At 41.0% G+C, this 22,962-nt stretch overlaps 1 protein-coding gene across 3 annotated transcripts in view; it reads left to right on the forward strand.

Moving 5' to 3' along the window:
* Positions 1 to 22,962, forward strand: part of si:ch211-26b3.4 (connector enhancer of kinase suppressor of ras 2) — a 47,779-nt gene that overhangs the window by 14,530 nt on the left and 10,287 nt on the right. For 2 of the 3 annotated variants that reach the window (XM_067598734.1, XM_067598736.1), the window contains exons 5-16: positions 850 to 969; positions 2,797 to 2,856; positions 2,988 to 3,056; positions 6,612 to 6,758; positions 13,546 to 13,673; positions 13,790 to 14,001; positions 15,558 to 15,644; positions 16,456 to 16,664; positions 20,201 to 20,238; positions 20,348 to 20,405; positions 21,819 to 21,867; positions 22,605 to 22,777. In XM_067598734.1, the coding sequence (XP_067454835.1) occupies positions 850 to 969; positions 2,797 to 2,856; positions 2,988 to 3,056; positions 6,612 to 6,758; positions 13,546 to 13,673; positions 13,790 to 14,001; positions 15,558 to 15,644; positions 16,456 to 16,664; positions 20,201 to 20,238; positions 20,348 to 20,405; positions 21,819 to 21,867; positions 22,605 to 22,777 (1,350 nt within the window). The remainder of the gene's footprint in view (positions 1 to 849; positions 970 to 2,796; positions 2,857 to 2,987; positions 3,057 to 6,611; positions 6,759 to 13,545; positions 13,674 to 13,789; positions 14,002 to 15,557; positions 15,645 to 16,455; positions 16,665 to 20,200; positions 20,239 to 20,347; positions 20,406 to 21,818; positions 21,868 to 22,604; positions 22,778 to 22,962) is intronic. The other variant, XM_067598735.1, reaches the window with a different exon arrangement.

Here is a 22,962-nt window from a genome sequence, read left to right on the forward strand (position 1 = left end):
ATGTCATACTGCTTACGTGAATATAAATAACGTAGAGAATGTATGTTTTCTTACATCTATGTCTATTACATCCCACTGTGTTCGTGTGTTTGCATGTGTGTGTGTGTGTGTGCACTAAGCAGCGATGCGATGAGGCAGGATAACCAGGGTAACGGTCTCTGTAAACCCAATGCAGTCAGTCAGCCAAGATTAGAAGGCAGAGATGTTGCTGATGATAAATTAACTTGCACGCGTGACCAAGCAGACAAATAGCCTGAAAAACAGTCAAGGTTTATTTAGAACAAAGGCAAGGTGAAGCAATGCTTTGTATTTGGCGTACTTGCGCTGATGCACTCAAATGGGGTGATATGTATTAGAAATCTAAACACAAGGTAAAAAAAAAAAATTAGAGAACAGATAATCCAGCTCCTCTGCAATGTGTCAGATTTAGTTTAGCTGATGTGATGGCAAAAATGGTCCTTATCTTCCAAAATGAAATTACAGATAACAGCAACGGAAATCTGTGTCTCTGTAATTTAGATGTTAGGAAATGTCATCTGGGCACCTCAGGGTTTGCTGGTATCGGTGATGTGTTGTTCTGTCTGTGACGGTGTCTTGTGGGCATGCCCATGGACAGACTGTGACAGGAAACAGTTTGTGTGCCGGAGTGATGGAAGTGGCGATGTGGAACAATCTGATGAAATGATTTCTGTTTCACCTCCTCCAGCTAGGTCACAGCATCCCTCGCGGGCCAAAACCAATCTCAATAACTTTCTGTCTTTCTCTTTTTGTCACTCTCTCTCTCTCTCTCTTTCTGTCATTTTTTTCCCTCTGTCTTCCTGCTGTCTTCACCTCCGATGCCATCTCCAGTGTAAGACCTTAGCAGGGATATGCGACCACATCATCTCTCTGTCGTCAGACTCTCTGGTCTCTCAGTCTGCCCATCTGGAGGTGGTCCACCTTACCAGCATCATGCCCAGTGAAGGCCTGGTAAGGACATACTTGAGGATGCACCTGCACATTGTCAATATTTTATGTTAACTATGGAACAAATGACTATTTCTAATTTGAAAGGAGTCATTTGTGATGAAAAATTCACTGAGAATTATAACCTAATTGCAGTTACCCTCAGCTCTACGGAGCATTTTAGCATCTTTCAGCTAATTGTTTTGGTTTTCTGGTTGTAAACTCAGCTGTTTTTAGCAAATCAACTATGACCAAACAGCAGACACACAAAGTTAGTGACTAAATCTTACTCTGATAGCAAGTCTCAAGTCAAGTCTTAAAGCAGCTATAACTGATATTATTTATAGTTACAATGGATCAAATGACTGAATGTGTAATGTGAAAGGGGTCAGTTGTAGTAGAATCCGCACAGAATTATTACCTGACTCTGCAGTTCCCCTCAGCTCTACAGAACATTTTACTGTCTTTCAGCTAATTGTTTTGATTTTTTGGCATGCACCTTTACTGCTTTGGTTCACTCTCGTGGCTCTCATAGCATTGTTTTGTCTTGGCAGGCAGCTGTTTTAAGCGAAAAAAGCTCTAAAAACACACTGCACACTACCTGCTCAGCACCAAATGACAGACAGACAGAGAAAGCCACTAGCTATTGAACATAGTGGAGCATTTACCAGCTAGATATTTTTTCAGAAGTTGGTAGAAAGTGAAAAATCTAAAAGGAGAGTGAATATTGAACTTACATTTGTCAGGTGGTGAAAAATGAAAAAGCTAAATGAAAGCTAATGTTGCTCTTTGTCTGCTAAATCTGTAAATAAGAAACTGATTGCTAACAAGTTTGCCATAACAATAATAAGTATAAGATGATCAAATGTGTTTTCAGCTCATTCCACTACCCCTAAAAATCAATCAGTGCAGCTTTAAATCTCCTGGGGCAAGTCCAAGTCAAGCCTCAAGTCACTTATCAAGTCCCCAGGGACAAATAAAAGGGGAGTCAGGAGTCTAGGTATATTGGTATTTGGACTTTATTTAGACTGTGTTTCACAGGACATTTGAACATTCTCCTTTCAAAGCTGTGTTAGCAGTCAGTAATCCAAAAAAAGTTTACATAATGGAGTCTAAGTCTTTTCAATGCATCAGACTAGTAATTAAATGTTGAAAGTGTATGAGGATGCAAGGCCTGCCTTTCACTGTCTTTTTCTTTGTTCATTGTTACGGGACATTACTGGGTCAAAACTTGAGACTTGAATGTTTTTGCTTTGAAGTCTCAACTCAAGACAAGTCTTAAGGGTGTCAAGTCTCAGGTACAAATGGGTGACAAACCAAAGAAAAAACCTGAATAAGTGCATAGAGAAACATAACAAATGCAGATGTTTGCAGACAGGGCACAAGGGATCACTGAATGGTTTGATGAGTATGAAAATGGTGTGAATTGTACACAATAGCCTTTCAAGTCAAGCCAGTTGGGAGATTTTGGAGCAAGACTTTAGACAATGCTCTCCACCACCATCATCAAAACACCAAATGAGGGAACATCTTTTGGAGGAATGGTGTTCATCCTTCCAGTAGAGTTCCTCAGATTCCTCAGAGACTATATCACAAGCAGCACTGAAGCTGTTCTGGAGACTCGTGGTGGACCAACTCCTTACTAAGACGCTAATTGTTGGTTTTTCCCTTGATTTAATGTCACCCTTCTAAAGTTAAGGGTTACAGCAGTAAAGTTCAAGTCTCAAGTTTACAGCTCTGGTATACACACACAGATACAGACACAGTTTCATAGATGCAACATAACCTATGCATATGCATGTATTGGGTATCACACTGAATCCTTCCTTCCTGTGTGTGTTTGTGCTTCAGGGGATGTATATCAAATCGACGTATGATGGACTCCACGTTATCACTGGAACCACAGAGAACGTGAGTTTTTAATTCACTCAGTTTGAACAGACCTGATCTACAAGCTCATATTCTACTGTGAATCCACATCTCAGTTTCTCCTGAATTTGTTCCCATTGTCCTTTCTTGTCCTTCAATTTCTCCCTCTACAGTCTCCGGCAGATCAGTGTAAGAAGATCCACGCGGGTGATGAGGTGATCCAGGTCAACCACCAGACAGTGGTGAGCCTCCAAACACAACACTGTGCTCACAAAGAATCATAGAAAATGTACTTTCCATGTGTTTCCACTTTGAATACATACTGCAAACTGTCATTTGTTCTCCATTCTGTGCTATATTGAGGAGCTGTCAAGGTACACGGTGCCTGCTACCACCAACCACCACCACCACTGCCACCATGGTGCTTCCTGTCCTGTGCCTGTGTTGCTATGTAGGCTAATTAGGCTTGCTGCGGGGGCTGATTATAGGACGATTGTAACAAGACCTTTGTTCAGTCCAGTGTGATTGTCAGCGCACTCTTTCTGGAATTTGATCCAATTGTCACAAGTAACCCCTGAAGGAGTCGTCTGGTTTGAAATGTTGAAGTCATGTTCCACTTTCAGACTTGAATAAGTTGTAGCACTTGCCTTCAACTTGTCACATCAGAGAGAGGCACAAAAATGGGCAGCCATTTTAAACGCAACGGTGCCTTGTGAGAGCATGTGATTGAGCGCGCTGTCTATTGCCTGAGCTGTCAGCTCTGGTACAAACGATTTGTTCCAGAGTTTATTTGAGATGTGTGTGATCTGTGCGTAGACGTCTTTAGTGTGCTTTTCCGTGAGTATTTCCTCGTACGTCTCGATAGGTGCTGCTCATGCGAAAGCGTGCGTGCGTGCGTGCCATGGGGAGCGGCGTTGATTGACGCGCGAGGGAGCTGCGTGTTATCTCTCTCCCTCTCTCTCCTCGGGGTGACAGTGCAGATCGCACCCTGCCAAGCTCCCAGCTCCAACCCCTCATTACTCCCTCAGCTAGACCCTCACCACTCTGATCCCTCACCCTGGGGGAGGAGATAAGCAGAGGGAGACAGAGGTGTGTGTGTGTGTGTGTGTGTGTGTAGGAAAGGGAGGGGGTGAAGCAGTCAGGGGATGCTGGGATGTGGCAAAGCTAGGGAGAGTGGGGCGAAAAAGGGAGGAGGAAGTAAAGAGGGACTTAGGGAGAAGAGGAAGATGATGAAAAGAAAAGGAGGAGAGAAGGGGGGAGAACAGCAGAGGGAAGTCTCTAGTCAATATAGCTGTTTTTTTTTCCAATCCTAAATCGAGCTGCTGAGATGGAAAGATGGATACACACTACCAGCAAACTCTCTGTCAACATCATGGCTGATAAGTTTATCTAGTGAGGCTCCATATTTAAAAATTAGATTAGTGTGAATATTGAATGAACAAATTCCATTACATTATAGAATCATTATGTAGGCCTATCCCACGTATTTAGCAACAGTGCTGCCTTCATGTCTATGCATGAGCTTCTGTTTGAGACCCACTTCAAAACAGGACTCGCGGTTTTTAGCTCAGCTTCTCTTTTGAGGTAAAAAATGTGGAATTTGCTCAAATAACAAACTGATTGTTTGAAGAGGCAACATAATTATGTGGAGGTAATAGCATCTGGGAAAATAATGAAGACCCCTGGGATTTGAAAAACCTCTCCAGCAGCAGTTTATGCTCTATTATTATTTTTGGTAGGTCTCTCCATGTTTCCCTCTGCTCTCTGCGTATTTGCATAACAGAACAGTTCTAAACTGGCCTGGTTAAGGTAGGTTTTGTGTACACTGTGAGGCTGGGCATTGTTTGAAATGTTTTGATACTAGTGCCGATAAAGTACCTGTATTTCATTAAAACTTGCACTTTCTCATCTGTCCAATCAGTATGAAGCTACAGCCTGTCGCCTGTTAGTTTAGCTTAGCATAAAGACTGGAAGCAAGAGGAAAGGATTAGCAAATGAGATATAACATGTTAATTAGCTTAAGAGGTGCTGTTAGGTGGATTTTTTTGCCTTTGGACAAAGCCAGGCTAGCTATTTCCCTCTGCTTCCAGTCTTTATGCTAAGCTAAGCTAACAGGCAGCTGGCTGTCGCATCATATTTAACAGTTGACTTCGTTATGGGACTGTTATCGATCTCACCATCTTACTCTCAGCAAGAAAGCAAATAAAATGTTGGACTATTTCTTTCACAAAAGAAGCCAACATTCTCAAATTGTAAATACAATTTGTCCAAACACAAGCTGCCATTTAAGAACTTTCTTTTTAAAATTGTCAACAAGATTATAAATCTGACCAGAGATTTAATGCCAGCTTTTGGTACTTGAATGTTTTTAATACACTGACATATTTTGCTTAGTGTGAATCAGATGAAAAGTGAATGATGTCAGTCCTGGTGAATACTTGTGTCCTTGCGTGCCATTGTTTTTGTTTTAGTAGGCAGAACAGCACAGGACATACAGTAGAAATATACTTTCATCCAGTCTTTTGTTGCTGGTGAACGCTGGCTGAACCCAGAGTCCTGAACTGGGCCAAAGAGAACAGGAAATACGCTAAAGGCTGACACAGGCTGGTCATCATTATGTCAGGAATAAGGTCACAGCAGTTCTGTCTGCGTGTGTGTGTGTGTGACTCTGTGTGTATGTTTATGTGTGTATGTGTGTGCGTGCGCAGTGGCCTCTGCGGACATTCCAGTAGCTGAGACCAGTGTAGCCAATCAATGGCCTGACGAGTACAGTGAGCTCTGGAGACAGGCTGGCCGGAACCACAAGGAAACACTGCAGTCAGCACTCCTCTTTTACTGTTTTACCATCTCTCTCTTTCTCAGAACTAAACCAACCTGACTAAGCCGTTCTTTACTTTAATATGACAGTGTTTGCAGAACAGTGGTACTGGGTCAGTGTGGTGCATAGTCTTGCTGTATTGACAGCTATGAAGTGTAGTTACTGGTTTGATAGCTGAAGCATGGTGGAATAGCTTTTATGCAGCTGATGGATGCATCTTTACTGGTGACTTCAGCATTGTGTATAACATAAACAACACTGTGAACAATAGGAAGCACTCAGAGAGCACATTCATCAAGGATGCACAAACATCACATATATTAACTTCAAAGTACACATTGTGATGGATGATCTTGCTGATTTGCTCATGGTGGCCATAATTTTTGGAAAATATCCTAACCCTCTTAATTAGGACTTACAAGGATATATAGTGTCCATTGTGCAAAAATTTAAAGTGATTACCTTGAAAAACCAAGTTATGTCCAAAGAAATGTAATCATGTCACCACTTTTACGATCTAGATTTGGCTGAAAGTGCACAATGTATCTAGAAGGATTTGGCAACCACTTACAGAAACAATGTACAGTTATAAAAGCTGTAATAAAACCTTATTTAAGGCTTTTCCAAATATTTCATGTTGTAAATTTAGTGAATATTTGATTTAAAAAAACATTGTAGATGATCTGTGCTCCAACAGGAAGAGAAATGTTTGACATCAATCAAATAAAATGATGACATAATCATAATGGTGTCAAAATTAGTGTGACCCGTGAGAAAAAATATTGGCCTCTATACATCACATATCATGTACGGTATCAGGACATGTGTGTGTGTGGTGGTTTGCAGTTTTACAGCTCAATATTTGTGCGTGGTGGTTTTCCTCACCAGATTTGGTTGCTCCCAGTGCACTGTGTACGGCATGTGTGCGTGGTGGTTTGCAGCAGTTGTTTCGGCAGCCTGGTGTGTATGTGTTCCTCAGGTGGGCTGGCAGCTGAAGAACCTGGTCAACGCTCTGAGAGAGGACCCGTGCGGAGTCATCCTCACATTGAAGAAAAGACCCCAGAACACCCTGAGCTCCACGCCGGCTCTGCTCAGGAATGTGCGCTGGAAACCACTGGGCCTGCAGGTAAATATCAGCAACATGTGCACAGGGCCGTCGCCAGGGTTTAGGAATTAGTGAGGTCCAGAATTTTTTCTTTTAATGGAGCTTATTTACTGCATTTCTGGACAAGCAAAATTGATACCAAAATGGCACCTACACAAACTACACACATAAACTCATTATCTATAATATACAGGGGGACCTGTTGGCAAAAATACTTTTATTAAAGCTGCACAATTTGTCACAATTTATTCTCACTCTTCTCCTGTGTGCGTCTGTGTGTGTGATGTTTGGTTGAAGACCACACTAACTACAGGCTGTTCACCAGCCTCCCTTGTGTTGATTTCCTGCATACATCATGGTCTTTCCCTCCACTTTTTCACTTCTTGGCTCACTGAAATGACATAAAATAAGAAAGACAGATACAGACACACATAAGTTATGATCAGTTAGTGCAGATGCAGCGAAATATTGGTACTAATCTTCACGACATGTATTACCTTTTGGAAGGCTAGCTGGATCCTCTTGTGGTCAGAGGCATCCTGAGAACTCTCTCCTTGTCAACTTTCACTTTCCAGTGAACAGGGAAGGATGTAAAGTGACTCCTGTTTCTCTGTTCTCCTCTCTATTCTGCTCCTCTCTGTTCTGCTTCTCTCTGTTCTCTTCCTCTCTGTGCTCCTTCTCTGTTCTTCTGTCTGTCCTGCTACTCTCCGTCCTCATGGTCACATTCTTCTCTGGTTTCTTCTGGTTTATTTATTTGTTTATTTGGCATTCTTCTTCTCTTACTGGTCTGTCTCTCACTGTTCTGTCTGACTTGTTTTCTGTGGGAGGAGAGATCAAGGAGGTTGATTAGACCTTATTGATTACATCACATTATGTTGCTTGAGGATCATTTGGAATAAAGGGTTTCAATTAGTGCATGTAATTATTATGAAAATATTGCAAGAGTAATACAATGATAAGAAATAAAACAAAAAATAGAAGAAAAAACACATTCAGGGTCTGACATATGGCTATAGGCATACAACATTATAAATACTTAGGGGATTTTTAGTTTATTTTCCTTGTTTTTAGTTTCTATAGTTGTAAGATTCATTTTTAAACTTGTGCATTCGAAAATGTAAAATTACAGGCACTTCTTGAGCCAAATCATGTTATCAGTGTAAAAAATACTAATTACAGAATTTTATTTGAGAAAACCAACTCTCAGCCTGGCCTCTCACTTTGCTGTTAACTAGTGTTTACATGTTAGCTGGTTAGCTATCATAGCCTCAAGCCAGTTAGCCTTGCTTGAGTCCTGCACTCTTCAAATAAGAGAAATAATGCATAATTGTACCAACACTGATATTCTAGTTAATGTATGCAGTAAGTAAAATGTTACTTAAGTAAGTAAAATGTTAGGTAAAAGATAAGTTGCTAAGAAGCTTTCATTAACAACATTAACTAGAACATCAGTGTTGATACAATATGTATATATACACACACACAAATAGGTATACTTTATATATATATATATATATATATATATATATATATATATATATATATATATATATATATACACACACACACATATAGGTATACTTTTTGTAGTTATAGTTAGGATTTGTGGTAGCATAATTTGGCACTGTGTAAAGTAAGCTGTGTTGCACCTTGAGCTTTATCTTTGACTCATTCTCAGTTCTTGTTTTTACTGCCCACGCTCTGCTTTCTCCTACTGGCATTTTAAACAAATATTTTCAAAGGGAACTTGTCCACTGTTTGACCTTGCATCAGTCCTCCTGTTGAGCATTTCAACAAATGTCTTATTTTCACAGCCTGCTGTACTGCTGGCACAGTTGAAAATCATTCACAAATGTGTCAGTAGCCTGATTTTCACCTGAAGCATACTTTATTTGGATGCAGATAACTAAAAAATGAAGTATTGGAGGAGTAAAATAGCTTATTAAATAGAATTTCTTCCATTTGTCTGTTTTTGCACCAGAGATGTGTGTGGAATAATTCAAATGAAATAATATGGCCTCATCAGGAACTATAGTGCAGAGCAACAAGGTCACCAAATGTTCCATCCACGCTCCCAGACATATTCACATTTAGTGAGACTTAGGTCCTGATTCATTCAACCTTTGCCCCAAAGGACATCTTCTTTTCAAAAGGGAGTAAATTTTTAATGTACAGTACATCTAAAAGGTGGAATGCTTGTGTGAAGGCTTACAGCTCACAGGGGGGTGTACACATTTCACTTGAGGGCAAATACTTTGTAAATCCGTCATTCAGTCAGAGCCAAGAGGAATCACTCAACACTTTTGGTGCACAAAAAGAACAAGTTGTGCCGAGACGGATGCAGGGGTGAGACGAGGGCTAGTCTGATGCTGCCTGAGTGCTTTGTGAAGCGGCGACTGTCTTGTCAGGCCCCTGTGTTCCACGGCTGCTATTTTTAACCTTGCATCAGGCTAATTCATTTACATGCTACATGCATGCTTTGATCTCTGCTCAGCGCTTGGCTGCTCTTTGGCTTTTTCTCTGTCTTTCTTTCATTCTTTGTTTTCTAAATAGGTGTCCCCTTTTTCCCCTTGACGTTTTTTATCCTTCACCCCTCGCTGTCACTTCCAGCATCCCTGTTTTTTGTTCTTTTCAAGCAACTGTTGTCTGTATTTATGTTTTTTTCTACATGTCTGTGAACACAGATACGGTATATATGTAACAATATGTACTGTATGTGTATGTGTGAGTGCTAGCGTTAACATGGGTACATGAGAGACTTACAGATTTCGCAGTTTAGTGTGTTTTGTGAATATGGTTTCTATAACGGCCCAGGAACTATTTAAACCCTGTAAAGACCCATTTGACTTCAAGCCTGCTGCAGCTTGATCTCTTTCTATAAAAGGCTAGAAAACTGTTCTTTTCTCCAGGTTGCTGCCTTGTTAGATCATTGCTTTAAGTTGGTGCTATGAGCATATTGTTATATGTGCTGTGTGCAACAGCAGAGGATTGTGGGAATGGTTTTGTGAGAATGTTCTACCCTGATGGGCTGCTAAGACACAAACGCACCGTGAGCGCCCATATCAGAGCGCAGAGATATCTGTAGGAGAGGAGAAGAAAGGAGTGTTTTAGATTTGTTCTCTCACAGAAAGACTGGAGCTCTTAATTATTCATAAGCAACTACAGGCAGCTCCACTGGCTTTGAAACAAGAGCCGCTACTCAGCAAATGCTGGAGATAATTCACTGAATCCAAAATATCCTGCTAAACAGGCTGTGTGTGTGTGTGCTGGGGTGGGGGGTGTGCACACATTTCTAAGCATGGCCATATGCATGCTTGTCCATCTGTATGTGTCAGAGCAAGTGTGTTTCTGTGCATGTGTGTGCACGCATGCAGAGAGATGTTTTCCGTTATCGGTCCCGTTGCTCCTTTGAGAGGCGAAGGAACTGGGTCACTGCACTCTGTAAGCAAGGCTTTGGATGCATACTGTACGTACTCACTCCCAAACAAACACACATACAAACAAATGCACACTCATACCTCTAAGCCTGGTTTTGGAGGATGAATTGTACGGCTGTGAAGTTTAGCCCAAATGTGGCAAACATTCAACTGGATTATAACTGAATCCACAAAGGAAACAATTTATCTCTGCAAATTATCATGTGATTCCAGCCCCAAATCCCTCTATGGCAACCTCTTTTATTCCACTAAATAATAGCACGTCTCTCTCTCTCTCTCTTTCTTTCTCTCTCTCTCTTTCTGTTTATGTATGTGTGTTTGCATGTGTGTCTGTCTGTCTGTGTGTGTGTGTGTGTGTGTGTTGTCAACGGTAGAACGGAAGAAGAGCAATTTGATGATCCACTGTAATTACAATGCTGGCAATGATTTCAACAAATAACACTAGGATTACTGTGACGCTGCATGCATGCATACATGTGCGCTGCGCTGCTGCAAAACGTACATGTAGGTAGTCGGTTCATGTGTGACTGAAGGCCACATCAGCGTCCACATCACAGGTCACTCCACTGGTCACATGTTTGCCACATATTGTCTGTGACCCCACTTTCATAAATCTGTTATATGTTTAGACATATAAATAATTACTTATTGTGAATGCCTGCTATTTTAGGCAACATGTATTGGCCGGTTATGTATTATTGATGGGTTAGCTGAATGGGTGAGTATGGGTATAGCTTCTTTGACATCTTAGTTACAGTACATTCCTTTGGTCTATTTTTGTGTTAGTGGCAGAAGTTTGGACACAATGATGCCATAGCAACTTAAAAAAACTGACATCATGTTAAGGATGTATCTGCTCTATTTAAGCTGTAAAGTAGGACTGGAGAATATGATGTAAATGTTAAATTGTCATTTGTCTGGATAACAATAACAATACACTCTCACCTCATGGTTCATTTAGTAGCTGTTCTGGAGCTTTAGGACATATCACATGATCTTCTTCAGCAGATGAAGTTTGATGCTCAACTTGTAAGCCAACATGGACGAGAAGTCCTCAAGGTGCTCAGAAAAAACCTAAATTTGAACATCTACAATTCATTGATAACTGTGCAAAGTCTGCTGATGAAGCTCATGTGATATGATTCAAAGCTCTAGAACAGCTGGCCTACTAAATGGACCTTGAGATTATTTTGTCAACTTGTGTTTCCAATATCAAGAATGAACTTTGAAGCTCAGTAATAATAACTATTACTTTAATACATAAGCACATGACTTTTCTTGTCTCATGCATGCTTACTTTTTATATGTTTGTCTTGATTGATTACAACACGACAAGTAAAAGATTCTGGGCTTCTGGACAGGACTGGGGGCTGATCATTGATGTCTAACATCTGGTTAGACATCAATGGATGTTGTAGCTATTCTCCATTTAATTATATAGAATCCAGACTAGAGCTGCCTGACCAATAAATCATCTGGGGTAATATTATATATATATATTAGCCAATTTTAGCTTATTGTTAGCTATCAGTATTAGCCTGTATATCATGTTGTGTTGTGTCTAGTGCTAGTTAGCAAATGTTATCATGCTAACATGCTAAACTATGGAGAACATGGCAAACCTTATACCTACGAAACATTGTTACTGTGAACATGTTAGCGTACTTTAGCGACATTAGCAGTTAGCTCAAATCGCCTCTTTGCCTAAGTATAGCCTCACCAAGCTGCTAGCATGGCTGCAGACTTATTGTAAAATGTTCCAATCAGTGTATATCTTGCTCACAATTCTTTAATAACCAAAAGGCCTAAAAAATACAGTAGTTAGTTAGTTAGTTATCATCCAGCCCGACTGTTAAGTTTATATTTATAGTGATTTTGTACTTTTAAGTCCCTTATATAGTTAAAATATCATGTTCAGCACATTAGAGTGTGTGTGTGATTTGGCATGTGTGCATGTAAAGGCAGTGCCATGGGGAATACTGGTCTGGAGAGCGTTTCAGTAGTACATTTTTAGGTAGTTTGGAGTGGACGCAGCAGGGGTCAAATGGTTTAAGTGCTGTTTTAACAGACTGGGATTTTGCCCGCTGTGGAAGTCCAATCTCTCAGTACTTCCACCCCCACCCCCCTCCCCTTCCCCTTTTTCATGCAGGCAGCAGTGGGCTGTAATCACTAAATTACTGTTTTCACTCTCAGCTCCAGTCACCACACCGCACAGCTCCCCCGCCTTGCTCTCCCTCTCCTGCACTCTTTCCCTCTGTCTCTCTCTCATTGTCCTATTTCCTTTGCTCTCCTCTCTCCGTCTCTCTCTCGCATCCCTCTCTTTCCACCCCGTCTTCATTATTTATTGTGAAGCCGTCTTACTGTAAGCTGCCTTCAGAAGAGGAAGAGTGTGAGAGAGAAAGAGATGAAGATCGAGACAGGGCCTGGGGATGGAGGTAGTGGAGGGGGTGGTGGAGGGAGTGGGTGGAGGGGGGCAGCGGTGGAAAGTTTGGAATATGAAATGAATTCGCCTAATGCACTGCTGATGAAATGATGAAACACTGGGTTTCCTTAATGAGAACGCTACCCGCCTCGCCATCGCTCAGGCTCCGTGTCTGTTTATCCATTCTGTCCACACTCGCATCTCCTCTCTAAAATGGAGCGTACTCCTCAGACATACAGTAAAACACTCCATCTTTTACAATCTGTAAACCTCTTTCTCTGGGAGAAATTGCCAGCATGAGCTACGTATTTGTCACCCCAGCTGTTCCAGCTGAGAACAAATATAATTCATTTGAAATTTGGACTGAGTTCCCGTGACATCAGAAGTGAGGCAAATGAATCTACATGTCCTTGAGTCAAGCTGAGGTATAGGAGGCCACGCTAGCTTTCCTCTGTCCTCTCCGTCTTTTGTAACATAGGAGAGAGGAGAAAGTCAGAGAGAGTAGGGGAGAGGAGAGGAGGGGTTGTCATGGGAACAGACATGGAGAGCCCTATGTGAGTGAAGAGGCTTGAGACAAAATGACAGAATAGTGAAACGATTGAACGTGGGAGAGGCTGCACAGTCAGACAGATATAAAAAAAGACAACATACACAACATGGCAGCTCCGTGGAAATAACTCTCTTGTTTGTGATTCAGTGTTAAAACAAGTGCTGGCTGCAATACAAGGAAAGAAATCACAAATAAAAGGTTCCCTTCCCTCGTAACACCATAAACTGCTTGCTTGTTTGTTTTTCTCTGTGAGGTAGGTGGGAGCAGGGGAAGATCTAATGCTCAGTTTCTGCAGGTTGTGCTCTGCAGATCCCTTCACCATCTTCCAATTATAACATAATGAAAAGGAGCTGAAATAGAGTAATTCTCTCCTTATTTCTCTCCTCTCTCTTCCTTCAGCCGGTCCCCACCAGCCCCACCAGCACCTCCCCTACACCTGGTGGAACTTTGGGCATGTCCAAAATGGACGCCCCAAGCATGCAGGACGTCTATATCCTGTCTCCTGTCTCTGGACTCTACAGCACCAGGTCAGACGCTTACACACACATGCAGATGTTTGATGATAATGATCACAATGATTATTATTATACTGATGATGACACTGATCGTGGTGCTGATGACATCTCTGCTGCTCTCTCTCCAGGGAGGAGCTGGGTTTGATGTCATGTGACGACATCAGCCGGTACAGCATGAGCTCCCAGTCCGGCTCCAAAGGTTCAGAGGCGGTCAGCTACTACCTGGACCAGGACAGCGGTCAGTACTTCTCTCTGCTGGAGGGAGATGGACCCCCAGGGCCTGACTACGACAGGGGCCGCAATACGGGGGTTCGCAGGCGGGACAAGACCCCCACCCATGGTAAGACGGAGACTGCAATTTATGAATTGGAGCAGGAATGGCTCCGGACTTGTGCTTGTCTAGTAGAACAGCACGTGATCTCTCACCAGTTTTCTCACCTTTTTATTTTCACCTTTTCCTCAGAACTCCTCCTTATGTGTTCATCACTCGCTTCATGGCTCTGCTTCTTTGTGTCTTTATCTTGGGTACACACATCCTAAAAACACTGATCACATGCCGAAGGGTCAGTCCAAAAACAGTGTCTCCAGCTCCCTGTCTGCCCCACCACATGTGCCCCCCCTCGTCTTCCCAGACCGTTAAGACATCCTGTAATTTCATGGGAGACTCTGAAGGGGTCACTATACGTGAAAGGCGAGGGTCCCGTGACTGACAGCTGCATCAATAAGCTACTTCTCAAAAAGACTGGATTACCAGTAGGGTAAATCAGGCAGCTGCTATTCTTTTAGATCTGGTTAGTTTTGAAAAATGATTCAAATGTCATAATCAATGTAAATGTAATGTAAAAAAAGAAAAAGGTGATTACAAGAGAAACAGAGGCTAAATAAAGACTGCTAGCTAACCAACCTCACTACAGAACATTTCACCCCTCATGAATATTCATGCTAACATCAATTATATTTAGTCAGATTCTGAAAACCACAGTTAGGTCCTTGGATTTTATGTACATTTTAATGTACTTGGACATTTTATTGTACTTGTACTAAAACTGGATATATGTCAAGGCAGCTGGAAACTTTGTAAAGAATAAATAAGAAAGAATAGAGAAAAAAAAGAGTAAAAATAAAATATACCCTCTAAAAAAAACAGTTAGGGTTCCCTAAATTAAAATTTACTTTATTTTATACAGTCTATGTGATTTCTGTATTACTACTAATACTGACACAGAATTTCTCCTCAAATTAGCAGATCTGTGCTCGCTCTGCTACCCATGTTGTGGTGGACTTCACTGACCTGGTTCCAGACCTCTGAATTGTTCAGCCATTCAAATAGTTCAGGTGTTGAGCTCACTGACAGCTGTTGGCGAAACGACAACTGAGTAGTTGGAAGTCAAAATGGGGATGTAATTTTCTTGTGCCTGAGCCAGAAAAAGAGCGACATACAAATAACCCAAAAAACTTGGCGGCAGGGATGGATGTAGTGAGTTGACTTACGGAAATAAATAAATAAATTGGAATATTTTTTCTATCAACATGACAAGTGTTACGCTGCTTTTAGCGACCGCTACTGCAAGCTATGAAAGTTAACCCACACTCCCAAACATGAATATGATATCATGACAAACATCAACACGATATCAGACTGAATAATAAAGAAATACTACTAGCTTAACTGTGTTACAACCTGAAATTTGGTCAAGTGACCCTTGCCTTGCATGTCACAGCAGTCCCTGGAGAGCCTCCCGTACCTTCCCCCTCACCTGCACACACCTTCTCTCCCTTTCACCTGTCCACCCGTCCAGCTGTCACCCACGCTGTCTCTCGGTCAACGTCTCTCCGCAACACCCACCCCATAGCCAACCCCCCTAGCCGACTCTGATTGCTGATTGGTCGTTCCAGGTGACCTCAGACCTGTTTCCATGCCTCCCGAATATAACTGGATGGCCGAGGCCAAGGAACCCAGCATGGGCAAGAGAGGGAGCCGAGGTACACACACACACACACACAAAGACACATACACGCAAACACAGGCCCTCACAAACTTAAAAGAAGCGGGTTGGACTGGTGCCTTGCTTTCCTCCATACTCAGCTTAACACATTTCAGCTCATCCTCTGGTTATCCATGGTGGTGTGGTTGTGTAAGGGATACATATCTGCCCGGTATGTATCTAACAGAGTGACAAATAAACATAAATGCAAGGAAATTGCATTTATACAGCTGCTCTGGAAATGAGGGTATTTCTATGTGACCAATTCTAACCAGCTCAACCGTTTTGTGGTGAGACTCGATCTGTATTCAACCGAGGATCCTCCAATCTACCATCAGAAAGTCTATGAATAACATTAAAGCACAATACTACTGTCGGGCTCTGCCTTTCTCTCTCTCCTTCTCTTTCTCAGTCACTTTTTAGTTTTTCACATTAAAGTATATAGATAATAAACAAATTAGGTGAGAAGCTTTTTTCTGTCTGGAGCTAAAGCAGAATAAAACTTTCTGTGACTGACAGGATTTAGTAGTAGTTCCCTCCGAATCAGCGTAATCATTGCAAACAGATTTGCTGTATGTCCCCGGCCGTAGATCCCTATCAGATACTACGGCTTTGAGGCAGTTTTATCCCTTTCTGTTGGGTTTTTATCTATTCAGGGTCTATTCATCCTCATCTGTTTCTACTCTGGGGTTCTCCCTTGACTCCACAACGCTATCTCCGCTGTCTCTGGTTTTCCTCCCTCTGTCGTACGTTCTGTTGAGCCTGTCCATCCTCTAACTGCTGCGTCCATCCACCCCTCTTCCCCACAGATTCAGACAACTCCCTGCTGCGTTACCTCAGCGACGACAAGATCCTGGTGATCGAGGAGGAGCCCGAGGGTCCGGGGAGGGAGAGCCGGCGGGATTCCACCAGACGCTCTCGGCGCAAGAGCCGCAATCCCAGCAGCCCTAGCTTTCCCATCAGCCCTTCCATGCTGTCCTCCACACTGCGCCTAGACCAGCCACCCGATGCTTTGCCTGTATGTACACAGTCTTTTAAATCAGATTTTTTAAGCGAATTATATTGGTTTTCATCTGTTTCTAGCTGATTTCTGTAGAATAGTCACCTAGTAGTAATTTGGTTTACCGACAACAGTCAACAAATAATCAATCAATCAACTGTATATACAGTGTAAGAAAATTACACTATTACTCATCTGCTCCTGGGTTGTATGTAGTTATTACTGTCTTTGTATCTAATGTTTTGCCATGCTGGTTGTTATCAATCAAGTATCAAGTCGTCATTGTCAGGGCTGGAGAGGTAAAATGAAGGGTGAGTAAACCCTGCCTCAGCTACTCTATCGCAGGCCTGCAATGTATGAAAAGATGAACCTATCAGACTGTATCTCAAAAATGTATCTTGAACCTCAATACAATTCATATGATTCATGTTATAGATGAACATTTGGAATTAAACAGAATAAAAAAACTGACTGATGTAAAATTAATTTGTTTAAACTTAAAGTCAAATCACATACATAAGTGGACAGCTTGACTTACTGATGAAAAATCTACAGTTTTTTGTGTCTCTTAATTGTTAATTGAAAATTAGCATGCAAGTTTTACTGTATTTATACAGCATCAATCATTTTCTTCCAGGTGCCAATCTTGTTTTAAAGTCTAAAAGTCTTAAAGTCCAACTGAGATTAAATTGAATGTTTTTTTTGTCTGGTACAGCATACATATCTGCTAATCACGTGTCCTGTGGTCTTCTTTAGGAAAAAGCAGAAACCAAAAGAGAGAAATTTTATTTTATATTTTCTTTGGTTTCATGATGTTGTTGTATTAATCTGTCCGAATACTGTACAGAATAACTTGTTTCCATACAGCCAATCAAATCTCCTAATTTTAAACCATATTTGCTTAAGCCAAACTACAACACAACACAAGTGCCACTCACTTTGCTTAAGTCTAGTTCTTATCTAACTTACAAATACGGGACAAATGATAAGTTATAAAGTATTGAGGGACTGTGTTTTTATGGGATGTGTTGACAACCAAAAATATAGGTATACTAGCTAGTATATATTTTTGGTGTCTGCATACCATGACTAGTATAGAAAATATGGTTCAATGTGCATGGACATTTCGAGCCTTTCTTGTGCGTACTTAATATCTGACAGACACAGGTGGCAACAATAAATGAGCATTGAACTGATTAGTCAACAAGATGCCTTTATTGCAATTGCAAGGACAGGAAAAATGGGAAACAACTGAAACTTTCCTTGTCTTACTGTAGACTTTAGTTAAAAACATGCAGATGAAAAGTCTTCATTCACAGACTGTTGTTATTTAACTGATCAAAGAGTGAACTGAAAATAATTCCTTGTGAACTTTTATCTTTCTTAATCTCATTACTGGTGGCAGATTCAGGTAGTTTTTATAGCTTGTAATTAGTGGCACCAAAATCCTCCTCATGACTTTCATCCTGATTGTTTCCTTTAGCAAACTAGAATAAAGTTACTGGATGTCTTACACTCACTCACACGTCTTTCTGTATCTCACACTTTCTGTCTGTGTCCTTACACATAGAGGGGAACTGTCTGTGATTGCAGGATAGGTCATTGTGTTTCACACATTCACACACATTGTTGTTGTAGAGGAGACCAAGGAGAGTGAGGATGATCAGTGTTATAGCATAGCTGCCAGCTTCACGGATTATGAGAATGACAGTGACACTTTCAAACACGCCCCTCTCTAACGTTCTGGTTGCGTTTTCTCTCACACACGCGCGAGTACGCACACACACAGGTACACCCACACAAACACACACTGGCACAGAGGAGTGCATTTGTATGCACGGTAACCATCTCACGACTCATCCTAATATCCCCATCTCCTCAGACACGCCTGATTCTAAATAGGAGTTTATTCTGGACAAACACATACACACTTGCATGCGCGCACACACACACATACACACACACGTATCCCTGTGAGTAGGTGTGTGACTCAGCATCAGCCAGACCAATTACAAGCGCGACTGACAGACTGTGCTTAAAACACGACGCACGCAAACACACACGCGCACACACACACACACACACACACAGATATACACAGCGCTCTAACAGCTTAGCTCACACCAACCCTCTCTAACCCGCTCAGCTGTGTGTTTCTCATGGTGGTGACTCATATCTATTCAGTGGCACATGAAGTATACTATCCTGCGCTAACAAGCATATGTTAACCTTAATGACCTGCTTGCTTTCTCTCTCTCATCCTCTCTGTATGTTTCTTCCATTAGCCTAACAATACACCAACATTTTGGGCAAATGACATGTTACATGATTTACCGATGGACATCGAGATTTAGTGAAATGCATGTTAGTTTAGTGTATCACAATGCACAACGCTACATAATAGTAGCACACAAGAACTTTTATCAACTTGTGTTGCATAAAGGCAAATTATGAGATAATGGGCTCCTGGGCAGATGCCTAAAAGGCTCCTCTTCCAAACTTTTATGACAAGATGGCTTCTTTATCAGGACATCTTTAAAGTGAAGATGCTTTTCAGAGGAAATTTTCACCGAGCTGTTTTACTCTTTAACAAGAAATGTTTAAGATCTGGTGCAATATTTTAGGAAAATACACTTATTTGCTTTGAAAAGATTGATATCATTCTCATGTCTGTGCATTAAGTACTTAGCTTTAGCCTAGCTTAGCATAAAACTGGAGGCAGGGGGAAGCACCTAACAAAAATATGCTTACCAGCAACTCAAAAGCTCACTAATTAACATGGCGTATGTAGTTTGTACAGTAGTGATAAAATAAGGTTGAGGTTGTAGGGGGAGTTAGTGCTGTAACTAGGGATACAAAGTGTTAAAATAAAACACAACCATTTTGTAAATTCTATAAAATACATTTCATGGAGGAGGATTATACATACATACATGTGGGCCTATCAGTGGTTCACAAAAGCCAGCTACACCTCGGGAACAATTCCTCTTCTACCACAACTGATTAAATTATAGTCATCAGGAAATCAAGCCCATAATCAGCCAGAAATGGTCTGCTGGTGATGGAACTGATCAAATACATTTACAGTAGCAGCTGAGGTCCAATGAACGGGAAAGCAATATATAAAAAATAATAAAAAATAATTTAAAAAAGCATATTTAAAAACATTAAATACATGCACAGGAAGTGACCTCACTGCTAGCTATAACTGTTGTCATCTCAGGTAAAAAGGCTTGTGTTATTTTTCAGTGGTCTTTCATGCTACATAGTCTTTTAGTAACTTATTTACTGTTTTGATTTTTAGTTGCTGGTAAGTTCAGGCATGTTCATACATACAGTATGTATGACAGAAGATAAATTAAGGACATTACCCATCATGTAAAATTGTACATACACTGTACACAGCACAGGCAAAAAGCACAAAGCAGCACAGAGATGATAATTACTATAATTAAGTGTGTGTACGTGTGTGTGTGTGTGTGTGTGTGTGTGTGTCTTTGTGGAGGGTTTTTAGAAGCTCTTTAATGAAGTCCTTTCTCTTCTCTGTCCATCAGCGAGGTGCGGACACACTGCGAGCAGACACAACAGACAGGTGGGTTTGTGTTTGTGGTTGTCTGTGGTTTGACCACATGCTTGGGATTGATGGAAGGAGTTGTAAGAGTCGTTGGTGGTCACATTCAATCCTGTCCTTCCTCCTGCAGGTACTCGGGCTCAGGAAGCTCAGGAGCGGCCTCCATGAGGAAGGTAGGGGAGCAGAGAGTGAGTCAACGGGGTTTTTCTTTCTTTTTTTTTAATAAATCCATGCATAATATTTCTGACTATTTATCTGCTTCCTTTTTAAACAATATTCTGTGACTCAAAACCCATTTTAATGAAGCAACAGAGGCTTCACAGCTACATCAAAAATCTCCTAGCAACCACATCCGCTGTTACACAGAGATTGATTGCGTCCAAATAACAGCTAAACATACCGCCAGACAAGAAGAGGAGAGATACCTGAGATTAGATCCATTCAGTACTGCAATAATTAAATTAAACATTAAAGTCAGGTGAGGTAAATTGGTTTCCATATTTAGGTCACTGTGACACAGGAAGCTGTGTTAGTCATTAGCCCTAGCCTCTCCTCCAAAGCACTACAAGTTGTAGCATAAAATGAGTAAGCTCAGTAGACTATAAACAGATATTTATTAGTCTTTGTTACCTTGATAAATAGCCAGCAGTCTTATTCAGCTATGTTAGTGTTAATGTTAACATCTACTGTATAGCCACTCGGCCTGCTCACGCTAACTTCCACTGGATACATTAGCCACACTGCAATATGTTATTTACAGTAATACTACAGACTGTTTGCTAACATGCTGGCATAAACACAAATTCTGATTTTAAAGTGAGACCATGTAACATTTGAAAGACAAATTAACAGTCTTTCTCTGACAAATAAAAAGTTACATTCATGAGAAATTAAAGGTACTCTTGTTCAGTTCGGTAGACTCAGGAGTTTTGCTGCTACAGTGTTACTTGGTCTGGTGTGACCAGTAGCTAATGGTGGCTGGTCTTAGCTAATGTTACCAAACTTTAAATGGATATTGCTGCAGAAGAGACATTACAGAGTCAATTCATATGACTCTCTCTCTCCTTACTTGTGCTACTGTTGCTAGAGTATACAGTAAACTACTACATTTTAGCATTTAACATGGCTGTTTGTGCCAGTTGTGCCATTGTCCAGCAAAAGTTATACAGGCAGAAATTAAAATTCTTTTACATGCAATCAACATATAATCAGACCACAGTGGGTTAATTTCATGAACATTGCCTCTAAATACAGTCTGAGGAAAATTGAAATTTATAAAATAAGTACAGAAAATCTACTTTTCGATGCATTTCAGCATTTTCAGATATTCTGAAAGTTGTACCCAAGGTGATGTAATTTACCACATCCTAATATGACTGTGGTTTAGTTTCTGTGGTAGACAGCTTTCTGGTATCCATTGCAGGTTGTAGGGCACTTCCTGGCAGTTGCAGCTTCAATATTGTGATCCCTCTGTGCCTGTAAGGGCCAGATTATGCTAGAAAAGAAATGTATTAACATTAACCCAGAAGGTTTGCCTGAACATGTCTTTTTCATAAGTTTTTTTATGAGCTAACATCTCTTTTTCTCTCTCTCCTCTCTAGTCTTTCCATTACACCTCTCTAAGAACGAAAACCAAAAAGAGAAGTAAAGGTAAACACATTCTCTCTTTGTATCCTCTGACGTATAATCCTTACAGCACTACTGTGTCACATGTTAGCATAATGTAGAGGAGTAGAGTAAACCCGTTATTCTAAATGTCTCGACTTCAAACCGTGCCTGACAGACTGTAGGTGCCGTGACTGGCATGTTGACTGTGGTGTGTGACTGTATGAAGATGAAATGGTAACAGGAGAGAGGGAGCCCAGGCAGAATTGATGACATCATACACTGCCTATGTACTGTATGTGAAAAGTCCAGATGTGCAATGCTTGGGATGAAGCAGTGCACACACAGGTGCAATAACACTGCACTTGCAAAACAGGAAATTTACATTTACAGATTTACTTGCCAACACCTGCCAATTGTTTTTTTTCCCTCATTTTCCTTGTCATGAATGATTGTTTGCCTTTTTTGGATTATCCTAATTTATCATTGTCATTGATGTAATACTGGGGATATTCTTCAGATTCACAGATGTGCAAAAAATCCTTTAGTTTCTGGGGATTCAAACGTTCAGATTGCCTGCTGATTTGATAGGGAGACAGAGCTCATTTCAAACTATGTGAGGCAGTGAGTCCAGACATTTGGATTGAGCCTTTAACCACAGACATACTGTATACATGACCACAATTATTCAAATTTTTATTTTGCATAATTCAGCTCTAAATACTATAGAAATAACCTTTGTAGTAAATCACCGTTGTCATGGTTCTCTCCTCTCATCGCAGGTTCCCTCACTAGTGCCAGTCGAAGGAGAATCTCCTGTAAGGACCTGGGTCACGGTGACTGTGAGGGCTGGCTGTGGAAGAAGAAGGATGCTAAAGGCTACTTCACACAGAAATGGAGGAAGTACTGGTTCATCCTCAAAGAGTCTTGCCTCTACTGGTACACCAACCAGAATGTAAGCCATCCTACTCAGATATCATTATATCCTGACTCTCAGAGCTAAACTCCTCTAGTTTTCATTCCAGGCCAATCTGGCACCACTTATTCTCCCTGCATCTCTATTCAGTTTTGTTTTTTTAAAAAACTGTATTGACAAAACTAATAAAAACAGTTATCTTAAAAAAAAAAAAATAGGGGGAT

Source organism: Thunnus thynnus, chromosome 9, assembly GCF_963924715.1.
Source record: "Thunnus thynnus chromosome 9, fThuThy2.1, whole genome shotgun sequence".
NCBI classification, from domain to species: Eukaryota; Metazoa; Chordata; class Actinopteri; order Scombriformes; family Scombridae; genus Thunnus; species Thunnus thynnus.